The following is a 22,716-nucleotide window of genomic DNA, read 5'->3' as shown; positions in this document are numbered from 1 at the left end:
CACGCGCACACACACACACACACACACACTCATACACAAAGTGCTTCCCCAAATTATTTTCATATAAATTTGTTTTCAGCCGCAATCACAATGCAGTATACTTATTTCTATTAGAAGGCAGATTCTGGTGCTTTGCCCATGGGTGCAGCTTCTCACTGTGCTCCTTAGAAATCTGTCCTTAGAACAGTTTACTCTCTTACCCACAGCTCATTGTTTTCTGCTTTCAGCATTGGATCTGAGTGAAACATAAGGCTTTTGGTGTACTTCTGTGTAAAGATGGGTCAGCCATTATTTCAGGCATGAATTTTATTTAGACTTCTTGTTTTTTGTTTTGGATTTTTTGAGACAGGGTTTCTCTGTGTATCTCTGGCCGTCCTGGAACTCACTCTGTAGACCAGGCTGGTCTCGAATTCAGAAATCCGCCTGCTTCTGCTTCCCATGTGCTGGGATCAAAGACGTGCAGCACCACGCCCGGCTGTTCCTTTTGTTTGCTTGTTTTTTATATTTTGTTTTTTGTTTTAACTGCTTCTTAACTTCACTGTCTTCCAGGCTAATAGCAGCGGCATGTAGATGTGTACTTACAAGCCTTGACATTTATACATTGGTCTCTTGCCAAAAATTACAACTTCACACCCAACTGTTAGTAAAAGCATGATTGCAAGTAATAGTGTTTCAGAATAACTAGACTGTTGAAGTGTATATAATAGAATTATGGTTTCCAAATTGGATCTTAGAACTGAGAACCATTATTGTGGAGTCACTGATTTGCATTAAGGAATCTTAAGTGCAGCTGCTCTATGAGATGCAGGAAGTTATGTTGGGGGCCTTCCATTTTATGATACAATATTTTTGAGACATAATGAAAGATAATTTTTGTTTACATATATTAAAAGTTATACTCTCTGGATTATCTGCCCTTTTAATTAACTAGTAATATGAATTATTCATTAATTGGTTAAACTCCGTCAACAATGGCTAGGAGAAGCTTAGTGTCAGATTTTTGGTCCATTTTAGAGTCATTTTGGGTAATTTATATTTATGTACACTAGTAATATTACTTTACCTTTTCTTTCTCATTTTCGTTTTTCCAAACTACCACAAATTCTTTATGGGTAATATTAGAAATACGTGTATTTAGTAGTGTGTCATCTTGGCAGCCACGCATTCTTACATTCACATTGATCTGTAGCCATGGAAACTGATAGATGTGTGGACAAGTCCAGCTGTCCTCATCCTGGACCTCTTTACTATTCACTATGACTCTATAGTATCTACTAACTTTTCCTTCTTAAAACTCCTTACCACTGATGCACATTTTTCATTTTATTTTCTTTCAACTCAGTGTGTTTTAACAGGGCTGCTGCTGCAACTAACACCACCACCACCTGCTCCTCCTCCTCCTCTTCCTCCTCTTCCTCTCCTCTTCTTCCTCTCCTTCAACTCCTCCTCTTCCTCTTCCTCCTCCCTCCCTCCCTCCTTTCCTCCCTCTCTCCCCCCCCTTTTTTTTTTTTTGCCTCTATCCCCTCTTCTTTCTCTTTTGTTTTCTTGTTGTAAATCCTTAGTTTTACAGGACTTGGCAGTGATGTTTTAGCTTTATCATTTCAAACCACCCAACCTCTGCTAACCTTCAAAACCACTTAGGAGACAGTTTATTTGTTTTTTTTTTTTTTTTAATTTTCTCATCATTTTTAAAAAATTTATTTATTTATTTAGTTTTTTACACTCCATATTTTATTCCCCCCACCCTCTGACTGTTCTACATCCTACACCTCCTCTCCATCCCCCCTGTCTTCATGTGGATGTCCCCAATCCCCACCCCACCTGACCTCTAAACTCCCTGGGACCTCTAGTCTCTTGAGGGTTAGGTGCATCATCTCTGAATGAACACAGACCCAGAAGTCCTCTACTGTATGTGTGTTGGAGGCCTCATATCAGCTGGTGTATGTCTGTTTGGTGTCCAGAGTTTGAGAGATTTTGGAGGTCCAGATTAATTGAGACTTCTGGCCCTTCTACAGGGTCACCCTTCTCCTCAGCTTCTTTCACCCTTCTCCAATTCAACCACAGGGGTCAGCTGCTTCTGTCCATTTTAACCACAGTTATTCTCTAAGCACTAGGCTTTATTTCTATATATGTCAATTATGTGAGCTAGAATACATCTTGACTTTTTTGGTGTATATTTTCTAGTCAGATTTACTTGATAATTAAGTTTATTTAATTTCCAACAATCCTTATTTCTAATTCCTCTCTACCCTTCCTGCCCCTGTCCACCTCCGTCTCTTCCTCTCCCCTTTTTTTCTTTTTTTGCATAGAGCAGTTTATTGTTTTTGTTATCTACAGTTAAGGATAAGTAGTTACCAGTTAGCAAATGTGCTCAGTTCTCTGAGCACATTTATTATTTATCAGTTATCAGTTATCAGTTATTATCAGTTCCCGATATCTAGCACATCAGTACACACTTCTGTACACAGCCCTGTGTGTGTGCCCATGTCTAGCACATTAGTACACAGTCCTCTGTGTGTGCCTGATATCTAGCACATCGGTACACACTCCTGTACACCGTCCTGTGTGTGCCCGATTTCTAGCACATCAGTACACACTCCTGTACACCGTCCTGTGTGTGCCCGATTTCTAGCACATCAGTACACACTCCTGTACACCGTCCTGTGTGTGCCCGATTTCTAGCACATCAGTACACATTCCTGTACACAGTGCTGTATGTGCCAGATATCTAACACATTGCATCCTTACTTTCACACATTGCTTTTTAACTGAAATTACCCATTTGGAATCTCTTGAAACCCCATGTTTCATGAAATCAGTACAAAAGGTACAAAAAGAATGCAATGCTGTTAATTTCCTTGAGTATACGTAAGGTAAGTCTAACCCTAAACTAACCCCCACCTAGAGACTTTATGAATAAGTAAAGTTATAATTTTACTGATTTGTTTCCTACTCATAGACTCTTACCTTTATGGCCCAGTGGTCCCATACTCCAAGAAATCTCTGTTTTTCCTTCCATGCAGCTCTAGATTTTCTCATTTACTTTAGAGCGTTTGTTTTTGCTGCTTGACTTAATGATTTATAAAAAGCAAAGTACAGGACTTTATATTTGGTTCTGTTGTTATTCCTTGTTGCCTTGAACGCAGTCTTTGCTCCCTTCTGCCTCCTCCCCCTTCTCCTTTCCTCCTGCGCATTTTCCTCCTCATTTTCTTTTTCCTTAAAACATTGTTTTTATTCACTGACATTAATATTTTTCGAAAGGGAACTGGAAAGTGGCTTAGTTTGGAGATAGCTCAGTCAATGCTCTTGGTCATTGCTTTCTGGAATCTGATCTTCAATATTTGCTTATGTAGGCTGCAGCACTGTGCCCAATAGTCTTTTATCCAGGTTGGAAAGTGCGATTAAACAGGTTAGAGACTCAGGGTAGTACTTCCTCATCCCCCACAAGATTTCTTTTGCTAGTCAGATAAAATGGGGAGATATTTTGATAGGGCTTGATTGAATTCAAAGGTGGTTGTTTCCATGAGTTGATTGGCCTGATTGCTTCCCTCCATCTTTTCTATATATTCGCTGACATCCCCCCTCCTGCCCCCCGTTGGTGGATTTTAAATTCTCAATATTTTCTATCTACAATAACAGTTTTCATCTCAGTTTCAATCCATTTTTGGGGGTGGGGGTTGGGGGCAAAAATTCATCCATTTCTTGCTTGTAAAAGTTATGCTCCATGAGGTCTTCTTTGAGATCTTGCGAGTATCCATTTAGACTTCCCATCTTCAGCTCCAAATTCTAACTAATCTCTTCTATTATGGGTTTCCATATATATATATATATATATATATATATATATGTATATATTGCTGTTTTTTTTTTTTTTCCGTAGCTTTCTCCTTCTCTTTTCACCCTGTTTGCTTAAGGGTTTATCAGAGGGAAAGCTGGAAGACTGTTAGAGCAAGTTCTCCAGACATGCCTTTTTCTCTGTTTTGATTCTTCAAATCCATCATCTCTAGTCCTCACAAAGCCTATAGCTGAAAGTGCTATTAAGGAGTTTTGTTTTGTTTGTGTTTTTTATTGTTGTTCCTTTAGCCACTTAACAGCTGTTCTTTATCTGGGTCCTTTGTCCATATTCTCCTACCCCCCACCCCTAACCCCCGTGCTATACAGCCTTTAAATTCTGGCTCTCTTTGCAATCCTTTGATGACCCCCTCTTCTTCCCACTTTTATCAGGCTACTTTAATTAAGTAGCTCGGAAAAGTTCTGGTCCATAGTATTACTACATTTTAGCCAGAAATGGGTTTTACATATAGCTTTAAATGTACTGTCATGATGGAATTAGATGACTTGATGTCCTTGATGGATAGTCATCAAATCTGGCTTTGGGTATCTTAGGGTTCTCTTCCCTGGTGGGATTTGAAATATATGTGTCTTTTAAATAAAATTAATTATAACAAAGGGCGAGGAGGAGGATCAAAACAAATACTGAAATGCTGTCATAGGAATTCCAGCTGAGGTCATGAAGATTGTTCAGGCCTTTGTGCCCTAGAGTCAGTCATTCTTTAGATACAAATGGTCAGAAAGAGAAGTCACTTAATTTCATTTTCAGATGTTTCCATGTTACCCTCTTAATGTTGAGGATGTAGAAAGGGCTTGGCATTGGCAGAAACAGTTGTCTTCTTGTTTATTTTGTAGCCTTTTATTGGTTCTTTGTGAATTTTACATAATGTACCTCAATTCCACTCGTCTCCTCTTCCCCTGGTACCTGCCCTCCACCCTTACAACCTTACCCCTAACAGGGAAAAAGAAAAAAATTATCTTGTAGTGGAAGCTGTAGTGTGTCATAGTGTGTCCTGCAATATACTCTTTTGTCCATTCTTCTTTGCTTGCAAATGTTCTTTGCAATGACTAGTTGGTCTGGTATGGGGCCTCTGACTTCTGATACACTATCAATACTGGACCCTCACTGGGACTCTTATCAGACATCCTGCATTGCCCTGTGTCATGGGGATCCTGTACTATTGGATCTGGAGGAGTGGCCCTTTCATGTACTCCAGCAGTTCTTAGATGGGGTAGATGTAGGGATGGGCCAACTCAAAGCCCTGGATCTGGGCTTGATAGCTGGCCAGCCCACTGTCAACTCTCCCACTCTCATGCCTTTGGGCTGGCTCACCCACAACCAGGGCCAGCTCTATTCTGTTGCCCAGGTGAGGTACAGGGCTCACTCCCAAGTGTTGCAGCTAGTGAGGGACATGGCCAGGTCTACTACTCTCATGATCCCGACCGAGTTCAGCTCTCCCACTTACCATAGGTGGTGAAGCATGTGAGGTAGGGGAGGAGAGATCTCTCCATGTCCTTGCCACCACACAGCAGATAAGAGGAAGACTGTGTCAGTCTCCTGAACTCATGCCCACCTGCACCCCCCATGTCCAGGGACATGGCCACTGTGTTGCCCAGGTGAGGTGCAGAGCCTGCTCTCTCTCCCAAGTGCAACAGCAGCTGAGGGGCAGGGACAGCTAGCTCTCCTGCTCTCATTGCCCCAGGGCCAGGTCTCCTACCTGTTGTAGGTGCCAAGAGGAGTGTGGGGGTGGGCACCTTTCCTTCACCCATGCTGCCTTACAGCACAGAAGTTGTGGGGCCAGCTCTCCCACACTCATACCCTCAGGATAGGCTGACCTGAGCCCCCACCATCATGCTCAATTCTACTGTCCCCTGATCAAGGGTCTTGTTTTATTTCTGCATTTAAGGGAGGTTTCCAAGTAGATCTGACATGATTGAGGCGAATCCTATAATGAAATTGATTGAAGCGTCACTGATAGGGAAAGAAGAGTTTTGAATCATTCAGGTTTCTTTTTAAACCCAGCTATTGTGTACTGAATATGATTTAAAGCAATGAAGGTACATAGGCAACTTAAACTACCACATGGAACTTACCATCTAGTGGAAGAGTCAGGCTTCAACGAGGTGATTACAGCAGTGCATATTTACAACTGTGATAAGTACTGTAGAGTTTAATTGTGGCATTTCATGAGAGCCACAGGCAATGGAGTTAGTTATAAGGGAAATAGTACAGTGTGTGAAGTCTTAGATGCAATAAGTACTTTAGGAGCTACACTGGAAGTGTTGACTTTTCCTTTGCATTGTCATATTGTAATGAGGTGGTAGAAAGGGACTAAATTTCCAACTTGTATGAGAGATGAAAGCTCAGAGTAAGGGTATGAATTCTTCTGGCATATACCATTCATTAGGCAAAAATTATGTATCTTAGGCTAAAGTTACTCTATAGAAGACTGCCTGATCCTGCTGTTTGCTGCTTTTTATATTATTTAATTCTCAGAATAAATTCCAAGTAAATACTTTTATACAGTGGATGTATACATTGTATAAATATGGATGTATACATTCTATCTAGGCACATTGGGGATTCTGCTGCTTGGAACCATGTCACAAGACACCTCTGTTATGGAACCTTTAATGAAGTTCCTCTAGGTCTAGAGATAGGCACACACTGAGAATGAAGCTAATCAAATCTACCTTACCATGAGTAAAATGTCTATTTACAAAACTACTCCATTGTTAGAGAGACTTTTAAAGTTCTGTTGTCATGACAACTTAGTGATAGGGACCAGGATGAGTGACTCAGAGCATAGCTCTTTCTGATTGTGAAGAATTTTTAGGAGATGAGATGCTGTGTGAATGGATTGTGAGAAGCGTGGATTGATATTTTTGTCAGTGTTTACCCAGCACTGTCCAGTGAATTAAGAAAATCCACAAAATGTATTTTTGTAACTTAATTCTTAGGTGTGGTCTACCAGGACAAGATAAAATTAGGGTAGGATCTGCAGACCCAAGGTCAAGGCCTGAACTGAACTGTGTTGGTCCATGTCAGACTTGCTACTCTTTGAGGCATTTCCTTAGCAGCTGGCAGCTATAATTTAAAATATCCTTTGAACTGATACACACAGTAATTTGTTTGTTTTAATGCATTTCAGAAACGTAATTATTTTGACCCCATGTTAAAATACCTGTATTTTCTAAATATTTGAATAAATAATCTTGTAGATTAGCCAGGTGGAATGTGATAAGAAGAGAAAGGTCTTTTTGAGGGTAACATATACTTTGTTTAAAAATTAGATAGTTGGCATTTCTGCATTTTCATTACTGTTTTTTGTTTTTTAAGTTTTATCTTTTCATCTATTACTGTCAAGTAGCATTTATTTTATTTTTTTATTTTTATTTTTATTTTTTTATTTTTTTTATTTATTTATTTTTTTTTTGGTTTTTCGAGACAGGGTTTCTCTGTGTAGCCCTGGCTATCCTGGCACTCACTTTGTAGACCAGGCTGGCCTCGAACTCAGAAATCCGCCTGCCTCTGCCTCCCGAGTGCTGGGATTAAAGGCGTGCGCCACCACGCCCGGCTATTTTATTTTTTTAAATTTAATTTTGTTATTCATTTTTATACTCCATATTCCATTCCCTGCCCACCCCCATTCACACTCTGACTGCTATACATCCTACACCTCCTCCCCATCCCACTCCATCTTCACATGGATGCCCCCCCCCCCCACCTGACCCCTAAACTCCCTGGGGCCTCCAGTTTCTTGAGGGTTAGGTGCATCATCTCTGAATGAACACAGACCCAGAAGTCCTCTATTGTATGTGTGTTGGGGGCCTCATATCAGCTGGTGTATGCTGTCTGTTTGGTGGTCCAGTGTTTGAAAGATCTCAGGGGTTCAGATTAATTAAGACTGCTGGTCCTCCTGCAGGATCACCTTTCTCCTCAGCTTCTTTCAGCCTTCCTTAATTCAACAACAGGGGTCAGCTCCTTCTGTCCATTGGTTGGATGCAAATATCTGCATCTGACTCTTTCAGCTGCTTGTTGGATCTTTCGGAGGGCAGTCATGATAGATCCCTTTTTGTGAGCATTCCATAGCCTCAGTAATAGTGTCAGGCCTTGGGACCTCCCCTTGAGCTGGATCCCACTTTGATCCTGTTGCTGGACCTTCTTTTCTTCAGGCTCCTCTCTATTTCCATCTCTGTAGTTCTTTCAGCTAGAAAAAAATTGATTTTTATAGCTGAGGCTGATCTTGAACTTGCTGTGTAAGCCAGGTAGCCTCCAACATGGGGGGCACTCCACCTGCCTCGGCCTCCCAAGTGTCTGAATTATAAACATGAACCTCCATATCCAGCTCTGATGGACACTTGGACCACATAGGGTTAGGACTTAAAAATATTTAAGTTGGAAAGGAAAAAAAATATTGAAAATAGGATGGGACATATATTTTTCTTTGTTATTGACGTGACTATGAGAATTAGTTGCTAACTTTAAGTTTGATTGGTCTTGTTTTCATTTTTATACTCAGTTTAACTTCCCTAAAACATTCTCAACAGCAACTCCTTCTATTGAGAGTGGTGCAAGCTCTGGGTGATTCTGGATGGTACACTGGCTCATAAAGATCCATGACACCTGGCCCAAGATGAGTTGATAGGTTTCTCTTAACTTCAGTTTATGTTGCTTTCCAGAGTGGCTTATTTACATGTTCAGAATTGGAGTGTTTGAATTGTCTTTGTGGTTGAGTATCCTAGACTTGAAAGCATCAAATATTTTGCTCTGTAGATAGTTTTACCTAGAACCATCCCAGTGCCTGTTAGTCTCATCACTTGAGACTGGAAAGGATTGAATTTTGGAAGAAATATATAGTCACCATTTGTCAGATAACTTATATTTATTTTAATAATCACATGTCCCTAGATAATTTATAGATTAAATGGTTCTAAGAGATGCGAGCTGATGCTTTGTTCTCCCCGACAGCATATTATTTATCATTTAGAATGAGTACAGTTCTGTGATTTGGCCTTTGCATTTATCTTCAGAAAGAGGTCGTACTAAATCGGATGTGCTATTGAAAAATTACCAATATGTGTTGTAAGGCTTTGTAGTTAAGCCTGTAATCCTGGAAGCTGGTTAATTGTGGTATTTTTTTATCATTGGTAATACATTTCAAAGAATCATAGCATTGGGAGAAATGGAAATACATATTTATTTATACAATTTGATCCTAGTAATTAGAGCACAGCTAATACTTCCTAATAAAGCTGAAAAAGAAACACATTATATGTTCTACCTTGATTACCATTGTTGTGATAAAGTGTCATGGCAAGAGCAGCTTTATTTTAGCTTACAGCTTTTAGTTCATTATGTAGGAAAGTCAGGGCAGGAATTGAAGGCAGGAACTGAAGCAGAGACCACAAAGGAACACTGCTTACTGGTTTGCTCATCCTGATTTCCTATAGAGATCTGATCTACCTGCTCACGTAGTGGTTCTCAACCTTTCTAAAACTGTGACCCTTTAGTACAGTTCCTCATGTTGTGGTGACCCCCAACTATAAAACTATGTTGCTATTTCATAACTGGAAATTTGCTACTGTTATGGATGTTAATATAGTACCTGTATTTTCTCATAGACTTAGGTGACCCCTCTGAAAGGGGTCTGGGTTCACAGGTTGAGAACTGTTGTGCACAGGCCTGGCACTGCCCACAGTGGGTGGGGACATCCCATCCACATCAGTCATTAATCAAATAAATTCAGCCTATGGGCTAATTGATGGAGGTCCTTTTCCAATTGAAGATCTCTCTTCCCAGATGACACTTATGCTGAGTTGATGAAAGAAAAGAAAAAAAAAAAATCTAACCAGGAGCTTACATGAAAGGACAACGCTTTGAGACTAGATTGCAGGATTTCTGCTCTGGGTCAGAGACTGTAGGGAATGGGGGCTAGCTGAATATTTTGGGGCAAGGAGTTGATTTGATTTAAAAGGCAGGACTAATGTTGACACAGGAGACAACATGGATTGATGCTATGAAAAGAAATGAAGTGACAAGCATGATCAGGGGTTGGGGGAAGTTTTGAATAGTCAGGAATGATGCAGTTAATGCTGAACCGTAAGTATGGAATGTCAAAGGTTTGGAGAAGTACATACCTACATCTTCTCTGTCTGTGCTTTGAAGTGGGCTGCCTGTGGATGTCAGTACTATGTCCATGCAGGAAAAAAGCTAAATAATCTTAGTTGTGGATTAAATTAAGTACAGTATTTCAAGAGATACTCACGTATTAGGTCTAGTTTGTTTTAATTGCCATTCGTGCACACCTAGTTCAATGCCATTCGTGCACACCTAGTTCAGTGTATAGCTCTTGATTCTCACATTAGTAGTTACAGATTTCATCGGTATTAATCTTTACTCTTAACCTTTGTGTGTGTGTGTGCTTCTCAGGGTTTGTCATCTCTTTTTTTTAAATTTCTAGTATTAAGTAGATTGACATCAGTTTTGGTAATTATTCTTTTAAGTTGTTGTCTGGCTTGATTCTAAATGCTATGATTATTTCACTGAAAAGTTAATAACAGAACAGTTGTAAGTTTTCTGCATGTGTTATTATTTATAATTTAGTTTAAAAATATATCTTCCATTTTGATCTCTTGTGTTAAAAAGAAATACCCATATTTTTGGCCATTTACAATCACACCCTGTGTTACAGATTATTTTTCTTTTCCTAAGTGGGCGCTCACCCACTTTCATCTGTCTCAGCTTTTGGCTTAATCAGTGCTAATTCTTGTTATTTTTGAAACTGGAGTTTTATACTTTAGAAATCCCTTTATTTTTAAATAATACTGTTGCTTATAAATAAAGGGAAAATAAATAAATGCATACGCTTTTTTTGTATCTGAAGAAATTTTCAGTCAGGTGCACAATTTTACTTTCATTTGTTTTCTAAGACCCTGGACTTTTATTTATTTATTTATTTATTTGGTTTTTTGAGACAGGGTTTCTCTGTGTATCCCTGGCTGTCCTGGAACTCACTCTGTAGACCAGGCTGGCCTTGAACTCAGAATCCACCTGCCTCTGCCCCAAGTGCTGGGATTAAAGGCGTGTGCTACCACTGCTTGGCTGACCCTGGGCATTTTACTGATTAGAAAGGACTTATAATTTACATAGCTTCATTTTATGCATTAATCCAATGTTAACACATGTTCTCAGATTCCTGTCTGTTTTTCATTATTCACACCTTTGTTGTCCAATGCTTTTTTTAATTAAACCATTTTTGCTTTGTTCCTGGTCAGTAACCACATGAATTATAGTGACATTAAGAAAAAGTCACCTGTGTTTGTAGGCAAATGTTCCTTTTGATCCTGGAGTTCTTCTTCCATCTGGGTGATGAGTTGCACAGTGTTCTCAGTCCACTTTTTATCTTTTGAAGGGAAGAGTATTGTAAAAATGTCAAGAGCCATCTGAATGGCTGTGCACTAGTAAACACACTGCTAACTTTGGGCTACTTTGGCAGTAGCTTATGGTACTCAAGGGACTATATTTTTTACAGAATGATGTATTTCAAAGGATATTGTAGAGAATTTATGCATTTAGAGCAATTCAAAGCCAAAACAATTGAGTTTGAGCTATGTGTTTAAAATATTAGTCATCTTGAATATATGCCTAGGTTAAGTGTCATAAGCTATATTTTGTGCAAAAGAGAAATTTATTGCTAAGAAACCAGTCCATACCCATGCTTATACAACATTTTCCATAGGATTAATTTGAGTGTGTGAACTAACACTAGCCAGATTGATGTACAGTAACATTACTGATAACAAAGGAGAAGTTCATTGAGGGAAAACAAATAAAGGAAGTATAAAAATCCCATACTATATGAAACTACAGAAATGGATCAAAGATTTTGACAGGAAGTTTAATTTGTATATAAGTAGAAGCTGACAGAAACATGCTGTGTGTGCCAAAGGTTCCAGTGATGGAAAAGCGAAACATAGTGCTCACTGACCACAGCATGAGCCTTGACACACACTGTAAATAATCCAGAGATCTATGGCTGCATTAAGCACTAGGCTGGTGTATTAACTGCAGTAAATCTATAGCAGGAGGAAAAGCTGGCATGCAGAAATTCCTGATTAATTTGCTCCATGTAGTAGTAGGAATGGTCCCATCTCCCACCTCATAGCCCACCTCTGTGTGATCATTTTTTATTCTTTTCTCCTCACAGACTTGCATGTGTGGAGAGTTCCTTCAGCACCATCAAGTTAAAAGCAGATGATGCTTCTGGTAGGAAGCACCTAATCACTGTCAAGTTGAAGGCAAAGGTACGTGCCTTGTTCTTGTGGTCAGGAAATACTTGAAGAGATGAACTCTGAATATTTTCACTGTTTAGAAGTGCTCGCTATTTTTAAATGACATGGGTGATTTTAAAAATTGATTTTAGAAAGCCTCAAGGAATTGATTCATTTAGTTTCCAAAAGCCTAGATAAATTCTTGTCACTAATTTATTCCAAATTTCATAAAAATCTAGACCTTATTATCAAGAAACATTAAAGAGTCAGTAGCTCCAGACACCATGATATTACCATTGTTCTGGGAACATCTTTTGCATCTTCTTTTGGCTGAGTTGTTTTTGTAGTTTATAATCTTTTTCCTCACTCCACCCTCTAAAATACACACACACACACACACACACACACACACACACACACACACACATGAGTGTACATGCACGTTCACAGTTTATTATTCATTTTGGGTGTATATATTTTAAGAATTTAGAAAGGTTATGTCTATAAGCTTATCTATGCTAGTGATCTATAGCTGTTCACAAAACATTTATTTTATATTTTCATTTCCTCTTTATTCTTTAGTTGTAGACTTGGAATTTTAAGAAATACGGGAGCTCAGCATATTAATCATCCTTAGTAAGGACTGGGACACTGAAATGTAAAGGACGCCAGGACATCCAGAGTTTTATTGTTTTGTGGAGTCATCAATCACTTGTGTTTCAGAAGATTCTAGTGATGAAAAGATCAATTGTGTTTGTCCTTTTTAAAAATGTGTCTGGCCTTTAAGGTTTTCAAAATAGAAAATATTCAAACAAATAAAGCTGTGGTGGGTGGCACAAGAAGGTTGTTGTCTCTTAGTGATGCCAAGAGACGGCTTCAGTAGTGACTCTTTTCTCATGCCCACATGGGACATTTAGGTGCAATATCAGCAATTTAGTTGGATATGAATCTAGTTAAGTTTTAAAATGAGTTAGAGGTTTGTTCCATTAAAATAGTTTTACTTTCTTTTTACATTTTAACAGATATGCTTTAAAAAGTTTTTATCCTTGTAAAAAGTACACTTGGCCAGCAACAAGGGTTCTTTCTGTGTCTTCATTCAGGTGACTGTGTTTAGGACCCGTACACTGATGAGAGCTGCCTCACCAAGAGGGAGGGCAGAGTGTGAGAGTTTGAGTGCCTCTGTCCACACACAGGGTTAAAGACTTGTGCTCTAAGCCGACAGTGCTTTGTGCTCACACTGCCTTTACGTATGTTTGGAAGACTTAGTTTATTTTTTATTAATCTTAAGTATTCAGTTCAATGTAGCAAAAGATTTTTTTCTAAGTATAATGTTTACTTCATTAATTGGTGATATTCCAAATGATGGTATTAGTATGTTCCATTATATTTGCTACTTTTAAGAAATATTGCTTTGTGATGCAGATGAGATATTTCTCTAAAAATATTTTCCTGTTTCTGTTTTACATCTATAGTTCCACAATACATATTACAGGCAAACACTGGCAGAGAAAAGTCAAAGTTTTATTTGAGACGGGAGGAGGTGGGGGTAGTTTGTATTTGAAAAAAGGCACGGGTATCTTAATCTTATTTTGATGGGATTTATTAGATTTGTTGATTTAATTTAGACTTACAGATAGGCCAAGTATGTCTGTAATATTTGGTTTCTGTTCCCCTCCCCTTTCCCACTCAGTGTTTGGGTCTAGGAATATCAGTTAAGAAACATTAATCACTAAGGCTATTTGGTAAGATTGTAGAAATAATATCTTAATACAAGCTATGATTTTTTTAAAAAACTCTTAAATTGTTTTTTTTTTTTTGTACTTACATAAACCCTTGTTTCTTGACAACATTAAAGGAGTACATTTTTGTTTTGTTTTGCTTTTATTTTTGAACACATTCTCTCACAATTCAATCATCGACTTCAACTCTGAACTGCAGTGAATTCAGTACTGATTTGAGCTACACAACTCTTGTTAAAAATAATTAGTCCTGAAACAAACAAACAAGTAAACAAGTAAAGAAACAAGCAAATTAATAAATTTCTCCTATGTGATGAGCACAGCTCCCAGTGTGTGTTGGAGGCTGAACACTTGCTATTGTGGTTTGTGTGATCATGTGGGGCAGTGGTCCTGCTTTGGTCAGAGCTGACTAGGACTCAGAATGTGCTGTCGAGTGAGAGACTGCAGAATCTAAGAACTATTGCAACAAATATATGTCTTCATGGTTTATGATTCCTTAAAAATTTAATGCCTGGCTTTCTTCGAGAGATTTACAGAATAATTACACTGAGAAATCGTGAAAACTTACAATTGAAAATAATTTTTTTTTTGAGTCAGAACCTCCCTATGCAGACTTATTTGGCCTGGAAGTTGCTATGTAGACCAGACTAGGCTTTAGCCTGTGATGATTATGGTTTTGATTTCTGGATACTAGAATTACACATGTGTGACATCTTGCTCCACTCCTATATACAGAGTATATGTTGTCAATTAGATTTCCAAAATAAAAGTTTTTAGTTTGGAACTATAGATCAGTTGACTGACTGCTTTACCCAAGGTCATCTATACTCAGAGCCATCAAAACAAAGAAAAAGAACAAAATCGTTTTTATAACTAATGCAAGTTGGTATTACATATACCCAGAAAATTTAAAGGCTATCCAAACTGCCTATGTGGGTTAGGGACATTGTATTTAGTCCTACACTGTAATTTAGCTACTACAGCCCAGAAGTCATTTTAAAAATGAATTCTAACCCAGTGATCCGAGCATTTGAGAAGCTGAAGAAAAGAGGATTGCTACTAATCTAATTTGAAGATAACCCAGACTGTACAGTGAGCTGAGTTCCAGAGGTTGTCTGCACTACAGAGTGACACCCTATTTCAAAAGCAAAAACCACCCCCCAAAAACAAACAAACAAACAAAAAACCCCCCAAAACAAAACAAAGCAAAAAACTCCAAAGGGACAGGAAAATAAGATAAACACCTATGATATAACCTTATATTTTAATAATTCATAACAAACTATCCATATAAAATTGCCTTTTAATTCTCTTCATTTATGTAGTTTATTTGAACAAATTGGCATTTTGTTTAATAGTAATATATATAATATATCCTTGTTTTTGTTGACCTTAGAGTGAATATTCAGTAAAACCACTACAGATCAGTTTAATCCATCAAATGCCCATGTACGTTCCCACCATTATAAATATATTAAGCAGGTGTCATCATCTTATAGATGATCCAGTGGCCTTATTTGTACACACAAGGTTATCATGTATTGAGTTTGCTTCTTTTGTCTCTTTTGAGTGTGGATCTCCCATGTCATTGTATTTGTGGTATTTACTGTACTGAATCTTACATAAGTATAGTTCCTTTATATTACCAACTCACACTGATGAGTCTTTAAGTAAGAACCGAGACTGGCCAATCGAAGATCCTCAGGTGATGGATAACAGTCCAGAGTGAATCAAATTTTCTATTTCTGATGCAGGAAGGTTTTGCGGGCACATATCTATCTATCTATCTATCTATCTATCTATCTATCTATCTATCTACCTACCTACCTACAAATCTGTATAATCACTTTTCTTGTGTGTGTATGTGTGTGTGTGTGTGCTCACTGGTGGTACACATGCTGAAAGACAACTTTTGGGAGTCAGATCTCTTCTTCTACAATGTGGGTTCTCTGTATTGAATTCACAATGTCAGGCTTGAGGCAAGCCCTTTAATCTGCTGAGCATCTAGCCACCTGCATATTTTTAAAGAATCGTGATAATTTATAGATCTTTATAACACTTCAAGTTCTGCCATTGTCATGTCTTAACCAGATTTTTTTTTTATTTTCTTCTTTCAAAATTAAAGATTATACTATTTTTCTGGGGCTTTATATTAGTTTTGCTACTAGCTTTATATCTGTAGATAGAATTAATTACTGTCTATTCATATTTAGTTTCATTTTAGTCACACTTACTTTGATAGCAAAATGTTAATTCTTTGGAAAACATTGACTTCAAATGTAGTAATTAAAAAAAAAAAAAGTTAAAGCTACGTCTCCTCTTCCTCCTCCTTCTCTCCCTCCTATGACTTTTACTCAATAAAGCAATGAGAAAAATGAGAGACTGACAAAGTGAAACCTGCGACTTAAAACAGGTTGTCATAGGAAACTTTGCAAAACTCATTTTCTTTTAAGGAATTTAGTTTTAATGGCAAGTAATGAATATTTTTAATTATAAATGACTTTGAAGATTCTAGAATTGTATTTTAATTGATCTTGAAATATAGTTCTGTAATAATAAATTTAATTTAGAAAAAAAAAGAACCTTGAATCTTTGGTAACTTAGAAACCTGATTTGTTCTTATGATATCATTTCTTTTTATATAACCAAGTAATTAATTTTCTAATAGTTCTACCAATCTTAAAATTTTTCTTGCTTAAAACTAAGTTTTATTCTCCCGCAATGAAGCAGAAGGCATTTCATTATTTCTTTTTTTCTTTTCTTTGTTTTTGCTTTGTTTTTTTCTTTTTAATACGAATAGTTGCTTATTATGGGAAGTCACACTTAAATTAATAGTGACATATAGTGATTGGTGTGTTTTTCTTGATTATTTTAACATACACCACTTATTCAGTTGGTGACTGAAGTTAATTGAAATGTAGTTATAATCAGAATAATTAAATAACAATTGGTTTAATCTCTGTTTAAAGAAAAACTGAAACTCAGCTTTTGGTCCCTCAGTTCATAGCAGCAGCACAGATACTGACTCAAGTTGATGTTGCCTACTCAGTACTTTTTGGAACCTCCACATCATTGAACCTTGTACCTCCTAAGCATGGGGTTGCTGCTAGTCGGCTCCCAGTGGCACTATAATAGTGCAATTTCAGTGTATGTATGCATGTATGTATATATATATATATATATATATATATATATATATATATGTATACACACATGTATATGCATATACATAATCTCTTAAGGTTATATCAATCAGTATATATGTTGAGGTAATAATGCTTTGTCTAATGAGTTTAGTTTTTATGAACACCTTATGTCAGCTTGTCACACAGATACAGGAATGACCTACTTTCATGCTTTGTTACAGTATCCTGTAGAGCCACCAGATTGTGTTGTGGACTTTCCTGTCCCATTTTCTGTTTCTTGGACACCACAGGTAAATAATTAAGTTTATTTTAAATAATTAGAAAGTATATTCTTTTTACTCAAATGATTGTTTTAGGGTCTAAATTTATTTATTTATTTATTTTTAAGCCATTAGATGTAAAACCTCATTCTTTAATAATTCATATTTTTCCAAAAACTAATGTTTGTTTTCTCTCTTTAAGTACAAACATGAGCATGCACACACACATTGTCTAGATATCTTTAGGCAAGCATGTAGAAGTACAGTCTACTGCTATACATTGTTAAGTTCAAATCTTAAAAAATTCTTTAGAAAGCAGTGGAGTGTGTGTGTGTGGTTGTGTGTACTGCTAAAATTGATGACCTAATAGATAACTTCTCTAAGAGATGTCCTTTGTGTCCTTGCTTGCTCTCCTTAGGCTAATTCAGTTTTCTACTACATTGATAGAGGTTAGTGTCTTTAGAATCGTTCTAGAAACTGGTGTTATATACATAGAAGGTGTTATTAGTAGTAAAATAGCCTTAAAAATCAAAAGAGCCGGTGTTTCGGTTCAGAGAAAAGTCTCCCATGGCAGTGTCCTCCTTTGCAGTAGGTCAAGGTTGATAGTTGACAGTACCCGGGAGAAGATATCTCTGTTTATAGATTGGAAAGAGAGAACAAATTCATAGTGACGCTTTACAGGGCTTCTCTAAGTAGAAGCTATACATGGTTTTGTTTAGTTTATGTTTAAAATTATACATGAATTGTTATGATTTTAAGCTTTTGTTATTATTCGATGTGTTGTGTGTAGGCACTGGGTTCTTGTAGAGCACATGTGGAGTCCTTTGAAGTTCTTCCTTCCATCTTTATGTGGGATTGAGTGCAAGTTATCAGCTTTGAGTGGCAAGCACTTTGCCCAATGAGCCATCTCCCCTGCTCATAAATTAGTTGTAAAATGTTTAAGAGGATTTAGATTTGTGAGAGTTCAGATAATTAACCTGACATTTTAAGTCATGTTTATTTTTCTGATTTTTCCTCTTTAAAAAATTTTCCTCCATTGGAAATTGATAAGACTTAGCAAATAAAGAAAAGTGTCTGTAATTTTCCTTTGGTGCTAGCTGTAGCTTATCTGTTTATAAAAATACTGGTGGCTGAGCGATGGTGGCATACACCTTTAATCACAGCATTAGGGAAGCAGAGGCAGGTGGATTTCTGTGAGTTCAAGGCCTTCCTAGTCTGCAGAGCAAGTACTATAACAGCCAGGACTACACAGAGGAACCTTGTCTCAAAAGACCAAACCAACAATTCATGTTGTAGAAAAAGTTTTAGGTTTTTTTCTTTTTTCTTTAAAAATGTCTTTTTTGACTCAGGAAGCACCATCTTTTGCTTAGGAAACTTTCTTGAGATCATGAGAAAGTATCAAGTCTGGATTGTGTATACTGTTTCTATTTTCATATTTATCTTAGTAATGAGTTTGGTAGTTTTCTTTTTAATGTGAGTACTGTGTAAGTTTCCTGAAAGGTCACGAAGTGTATTGTGACATCACAATTATTTTGTGACAACTAGATGTGGTGTGCTGTTTACTATGAGCTTGGAGCCTTAGCCGTGTGAGTATGGGGTTACTGTAATACTGTCCATTAGAACTTTAGACACTACTCTCAGAAATTGCTTTTTGTAATATGTCCAAGCAAACAGGATTAACTAGTAGCAACTGGAATGTATCAAAGTTGTTGCTACTTAAGACTCCTTTTGTCTTGGCAAATACTATTTGTCACATTTGCTTGAGATCTGTACCTAGTCCTCCCTTTTCTGTTAGAATAGAAATAACGACTTCATGGAGCTACAGTGCTCATCTTCCCTTTTCTGGGTCTCTTTTCTTCTGTGTGTCTTTAGTTTCCTAAACAGGAATTAATTTCCCTTAAGTTCTACATATGCTATCCATGCATATTCCTATGCCATATTTCCAGTGTAAGGTCTTTTAAGTCAGTATTATTTAGTTGATTTGTCCATACTTGTCTATGTGTACCAATTTGCTCTTAAAATGCTATAGATTTTTATGTTCATCCGTCAGTTAATCCATTCACTGCCCTACTGAGTTACCCAGTTTCGTGTGTAGTTCCCGGTGCATATGTATGAGGATTTCTGAGTAAGTATTTCTATAGCTGTTGTATGGAATATGCCTCAGAGGTTACTCAATACTGCCAACTCACCTTCCTAAATTGCTTGAGTAAATCTGCACTTGCATCCAGGCACACATAGTAATTCTTACATTACCATAGTTTACTTTGATCATAGTCTGCCAACAATTGATAAGTTTTGTTGTGTTCATGACCTTTGCCTATTTGAAGTATTTTTAACAGGATATGTACCCATCATGTCATTTGGATATAATACTTTCATGGTTACATGGAATATGAACATATTTTCATTCCCTCTTATTACTATTATATATCATCTCAAACTTTCAGGGTAGTCATGTATATCTGTTTTAATGGATTTTCTCTTTTGGCTTGTCAAAGAAAATCTTTGTCTTTTGTTCATATTCAAGTATTATAAAACCATCTAAACTTATTATTGTCTACATTATATATGTGCATGCAGTTTGGCCATATTTGTATCAGTTTGAGGTAATGTCTTTGTTTTTAAAATACAATACATGGAATTAAAATTTAGAAAGTTTCAAAAATCCTTATTTCCTTTTAAATATCTACCTGATTCATAAAGATTTTGGTGGTAGAAATATGGACTCTCTTCAACATTAGAGCATTGGCAATGCTAAGTTGTATCTGGACAGTGAGATGTAAGGTGAGGTGACATTATGTTAGGGGCCGTTCTACTCCTACAGGACTAGGGGCAGCGGGTCTGCTCCTACATGACTAGCCTGCCTTTCTTTCTTTCTTTCTTTCTTTCTTTCTTTCTTTCTTTCTTTCTTTCTTTCTTTCTTTCTTTCTTTCTTTCTTTCTTTCTTTCTTTCTTTCTTTCTTTCTTTCTTTCTTCCTTCCTTCCTTCCTTCCTTCCTTCCTTCCTTCCTTCCTTCCTTTCTTCCTTCTCTCTCTCTCTTATTTTTAAACAGTTGTGATTTGTAAGCCATATGAATGTTCCTGTTGTCGTCTAGTAGTAAAGTTGCATTTGAAACAGTTTATAAATTCCACGTAACTGATTTACAAAGTCTGCTTCTCTGGATTCAGTGCTCCTGGACTTTAAACTTGGAAGATCTTTATTTTCCTTTCTTTTTGTAACATAACAGACACATCTTTGTGGCATCCATATTAGAAATGGGTGATTTTCCTTATGGTCCCCGTCTTCCTGCTGAGTTGATAATGTTTTGATGTATTTTTCTTTTGCTCTGATGAGAGGTCTGCTGCTGCTGCTCTGACATGCTCATTTGGATGACTAATTATAACGTGCACAGTGTCAGGCCGAAGATGGCAGGGTTTTGTGCGGCATGACAAGCCTCGTACCAGTGCAGGTGTCTCACAGCATGAGCAGCAGCAGCCAGTGTACTCTGGCGCAGAGGAGACATTTCCTGTGGTAAGAAATCGGCAGCAAGGGCAAGGCGGCTGCGTGTGCTGCAGTGGTGTGTGCCAGAGAGACACAAAAGTGCTTCTCAGACCCGGTGGCTGGGCCTTCGCACATGCATGTCTTCCTTACTCAGTAAATCCTGCGGGGAGATTTTAGGATACAGTGTGAGCCCTCCTCCTCATATCACACACAGAGACCATACATGTCCATCTTGTCGCTGATAGATTGACATGGGCTAATGTCAGACATTTAGACAAAAGGACTTTCATTTTGCCCAGGTCACAGACTGTTTTCTACCTGAGACTGTGTCATGAACTACAGGTTTCAGGGGGTAGCCTTGCCAGAGGCAGTTAGAATATTTAGATTCGATCAGATTTGAGAAGCAGTGCCTTATATATTTCCTACCATGGGGAACTCTGATCCTCCTGGGACAGTGCCATGGGTGAAGAAGAGTGAGACTCGTGATATAGCCTCTGTCTGACAGGCGATCTCTGATGACTGAAGAGTGTAATTAAAGAGTCCTATTGCCTAGCAGGGAATGAGGTCTTTCCTCAAAGCTGCAGACCCACAGTTGGGCATGCCCACTTCATTTTACACTTCACCATGGTTTGTTTGTTTGTTTATTTTTTATTTTCCTTTTTAAAATTTATTATTTATTTATTTATTTATTTATTTATTTATTTATTTATTTATTTATTTTGAGGCAGGTCACACTGTATAGCTCACGCTGTCACGGAACTCAGTTCTGAAACATAAAGCCTCTGTTTCCTGAATCTGGTTTGTCAGTCAGTGGCGAGCTGCTATACTTGGCCCTTAAACTGTATAGTTTTATACAGGACTCTTGCCTGCTTATTACCTCAGTTCACACATACTCAAATTTTCCCTCTTCACCGATGTTCAGGAAAATAGACTTTGTTAAGAAACACAACTTCCGGGCTGGAGAGATGGCTCAGTGGTTAAGAGCAGTGACTACTCTTCAGGAGGTCCTGAGTTCAGTTTCCAGCAACCACATGATAGACCACAACCATCTGTAATGGAATTAGATGTCCTCATCTGATGTGTCTGAAGACAGTGACAGTATACTTATACATAAAATAAATTAAAAAAAATAATAAAATCTTTTAAAAAAAGAAGGAAAGAAAGAAAGGAAACCCAACTTCGTTGAGGCTCACAGAGCTCTGCTCTGTTCTGAGAAACCACCTGTGGTCAGTGCCATAGGCTTCATTTATTATCCCTTTGTGGATTTTTTCAGAAAACTCACAAAACTACATTTTCCTTTACTCGTAAATTAGCAAATTATATATACTTTTGCTTTCGTGGCAGTATTATTTTTGTCATTGGTAGTATTACAATTAAAAGAGAAAAGTCATTTCTTAAATTCTTTTAAAAAACATGATAGAAAAAGCCCAGTAAAGGGCTCATGAGCTCTGGCGGGACTTGGTTGCCTGGTAGCCACCTTTCTTTGTTTCTGTTTCAATAACATTTTAAAAAGGCCAGGCCTTAAATGGAAAAAAGGGAAATGCAAAGAAGCAAAATTAGAAAATTATAGTCACCTTGTACATCTTTATGTACAGTTTGGAACTATGCCTTGCCATTTCTAAAATATCAGTAATAAAATGTGCATTTATTCAAATGATTCTTAGGATCATGGGAGTTTTCTTCATAATTGGGTTGGCATGTGTCCATGAAGTGAAGACTATGTGTTCACAACAGTCACCTGATATCTATTTCCTTTCGTGCTGACAGCAGTGGCTTTTCATCTTGATCCAGGTGTTCTGCATCTTTAATTTTCCCCTTAGGTAAAGATTTGGTTGTAAATACAGTCTCTGTCATTGCATTTTGTCATACATAGTACGTATAAACCATTACTTTAATTTTCTACCAAAATAGAACTTACACTTGAATATAGTTTCAGTTAGTATCCAAGGTATAGTTTCATATTTTTCTGTTCTTCTTCCCACTTTT

At 37.4% G+C, this 22,716-nt stretch overlaps 1 protein-coding gene across 3 annotated transcripts in view; it reads left to right on the top strand.

The window, feature by feature from the left end:
* Positions 1–22,716, top strand: part of Fancl (FA complementation group L) — a 75,572-nt gene that overhangs the window by 25,517 nt on the left and 27,339 nt on the right. For 2 of the 3 annotated variants that reach the window (XM_021177189.3, XM_029483514.2), the window contains 2 exons: positions 12,042–12,138; positions 17,212–17,280. The exons of the other annotated variant lie outside the window; for it this stretch is intronic. In XM_021177189.3, coding sequence (XP_021032848.1) covers positions 12,042–12,138; positions 17,212–17,280 — 166 coding nt within the window. The remainder of the gene's footprint in view (positions 1–12,041; positions 12,139–17,211; positions 17,281–22,716) is intronic. 3 annotated transcript variants of the gene reach the window in all.

The sequence above is a fragment of the Mus caroli genome, unplaced genomic scaffold (assembly GCF_978045245.1).
Source record: "Mus caroli unplaced genomic scaffold, Mus_caroli_1 scaffold_13, whole genome shotgun sequence".
Lineage (NCBI taxonomy): Eukaryota > Metazoa > Chordata > Mammalia > Rodentia > Muridae > Mus > Mus caroli.
This window is presented reverse-complemented; position numbering and strand designations above follow the sequence as displayed.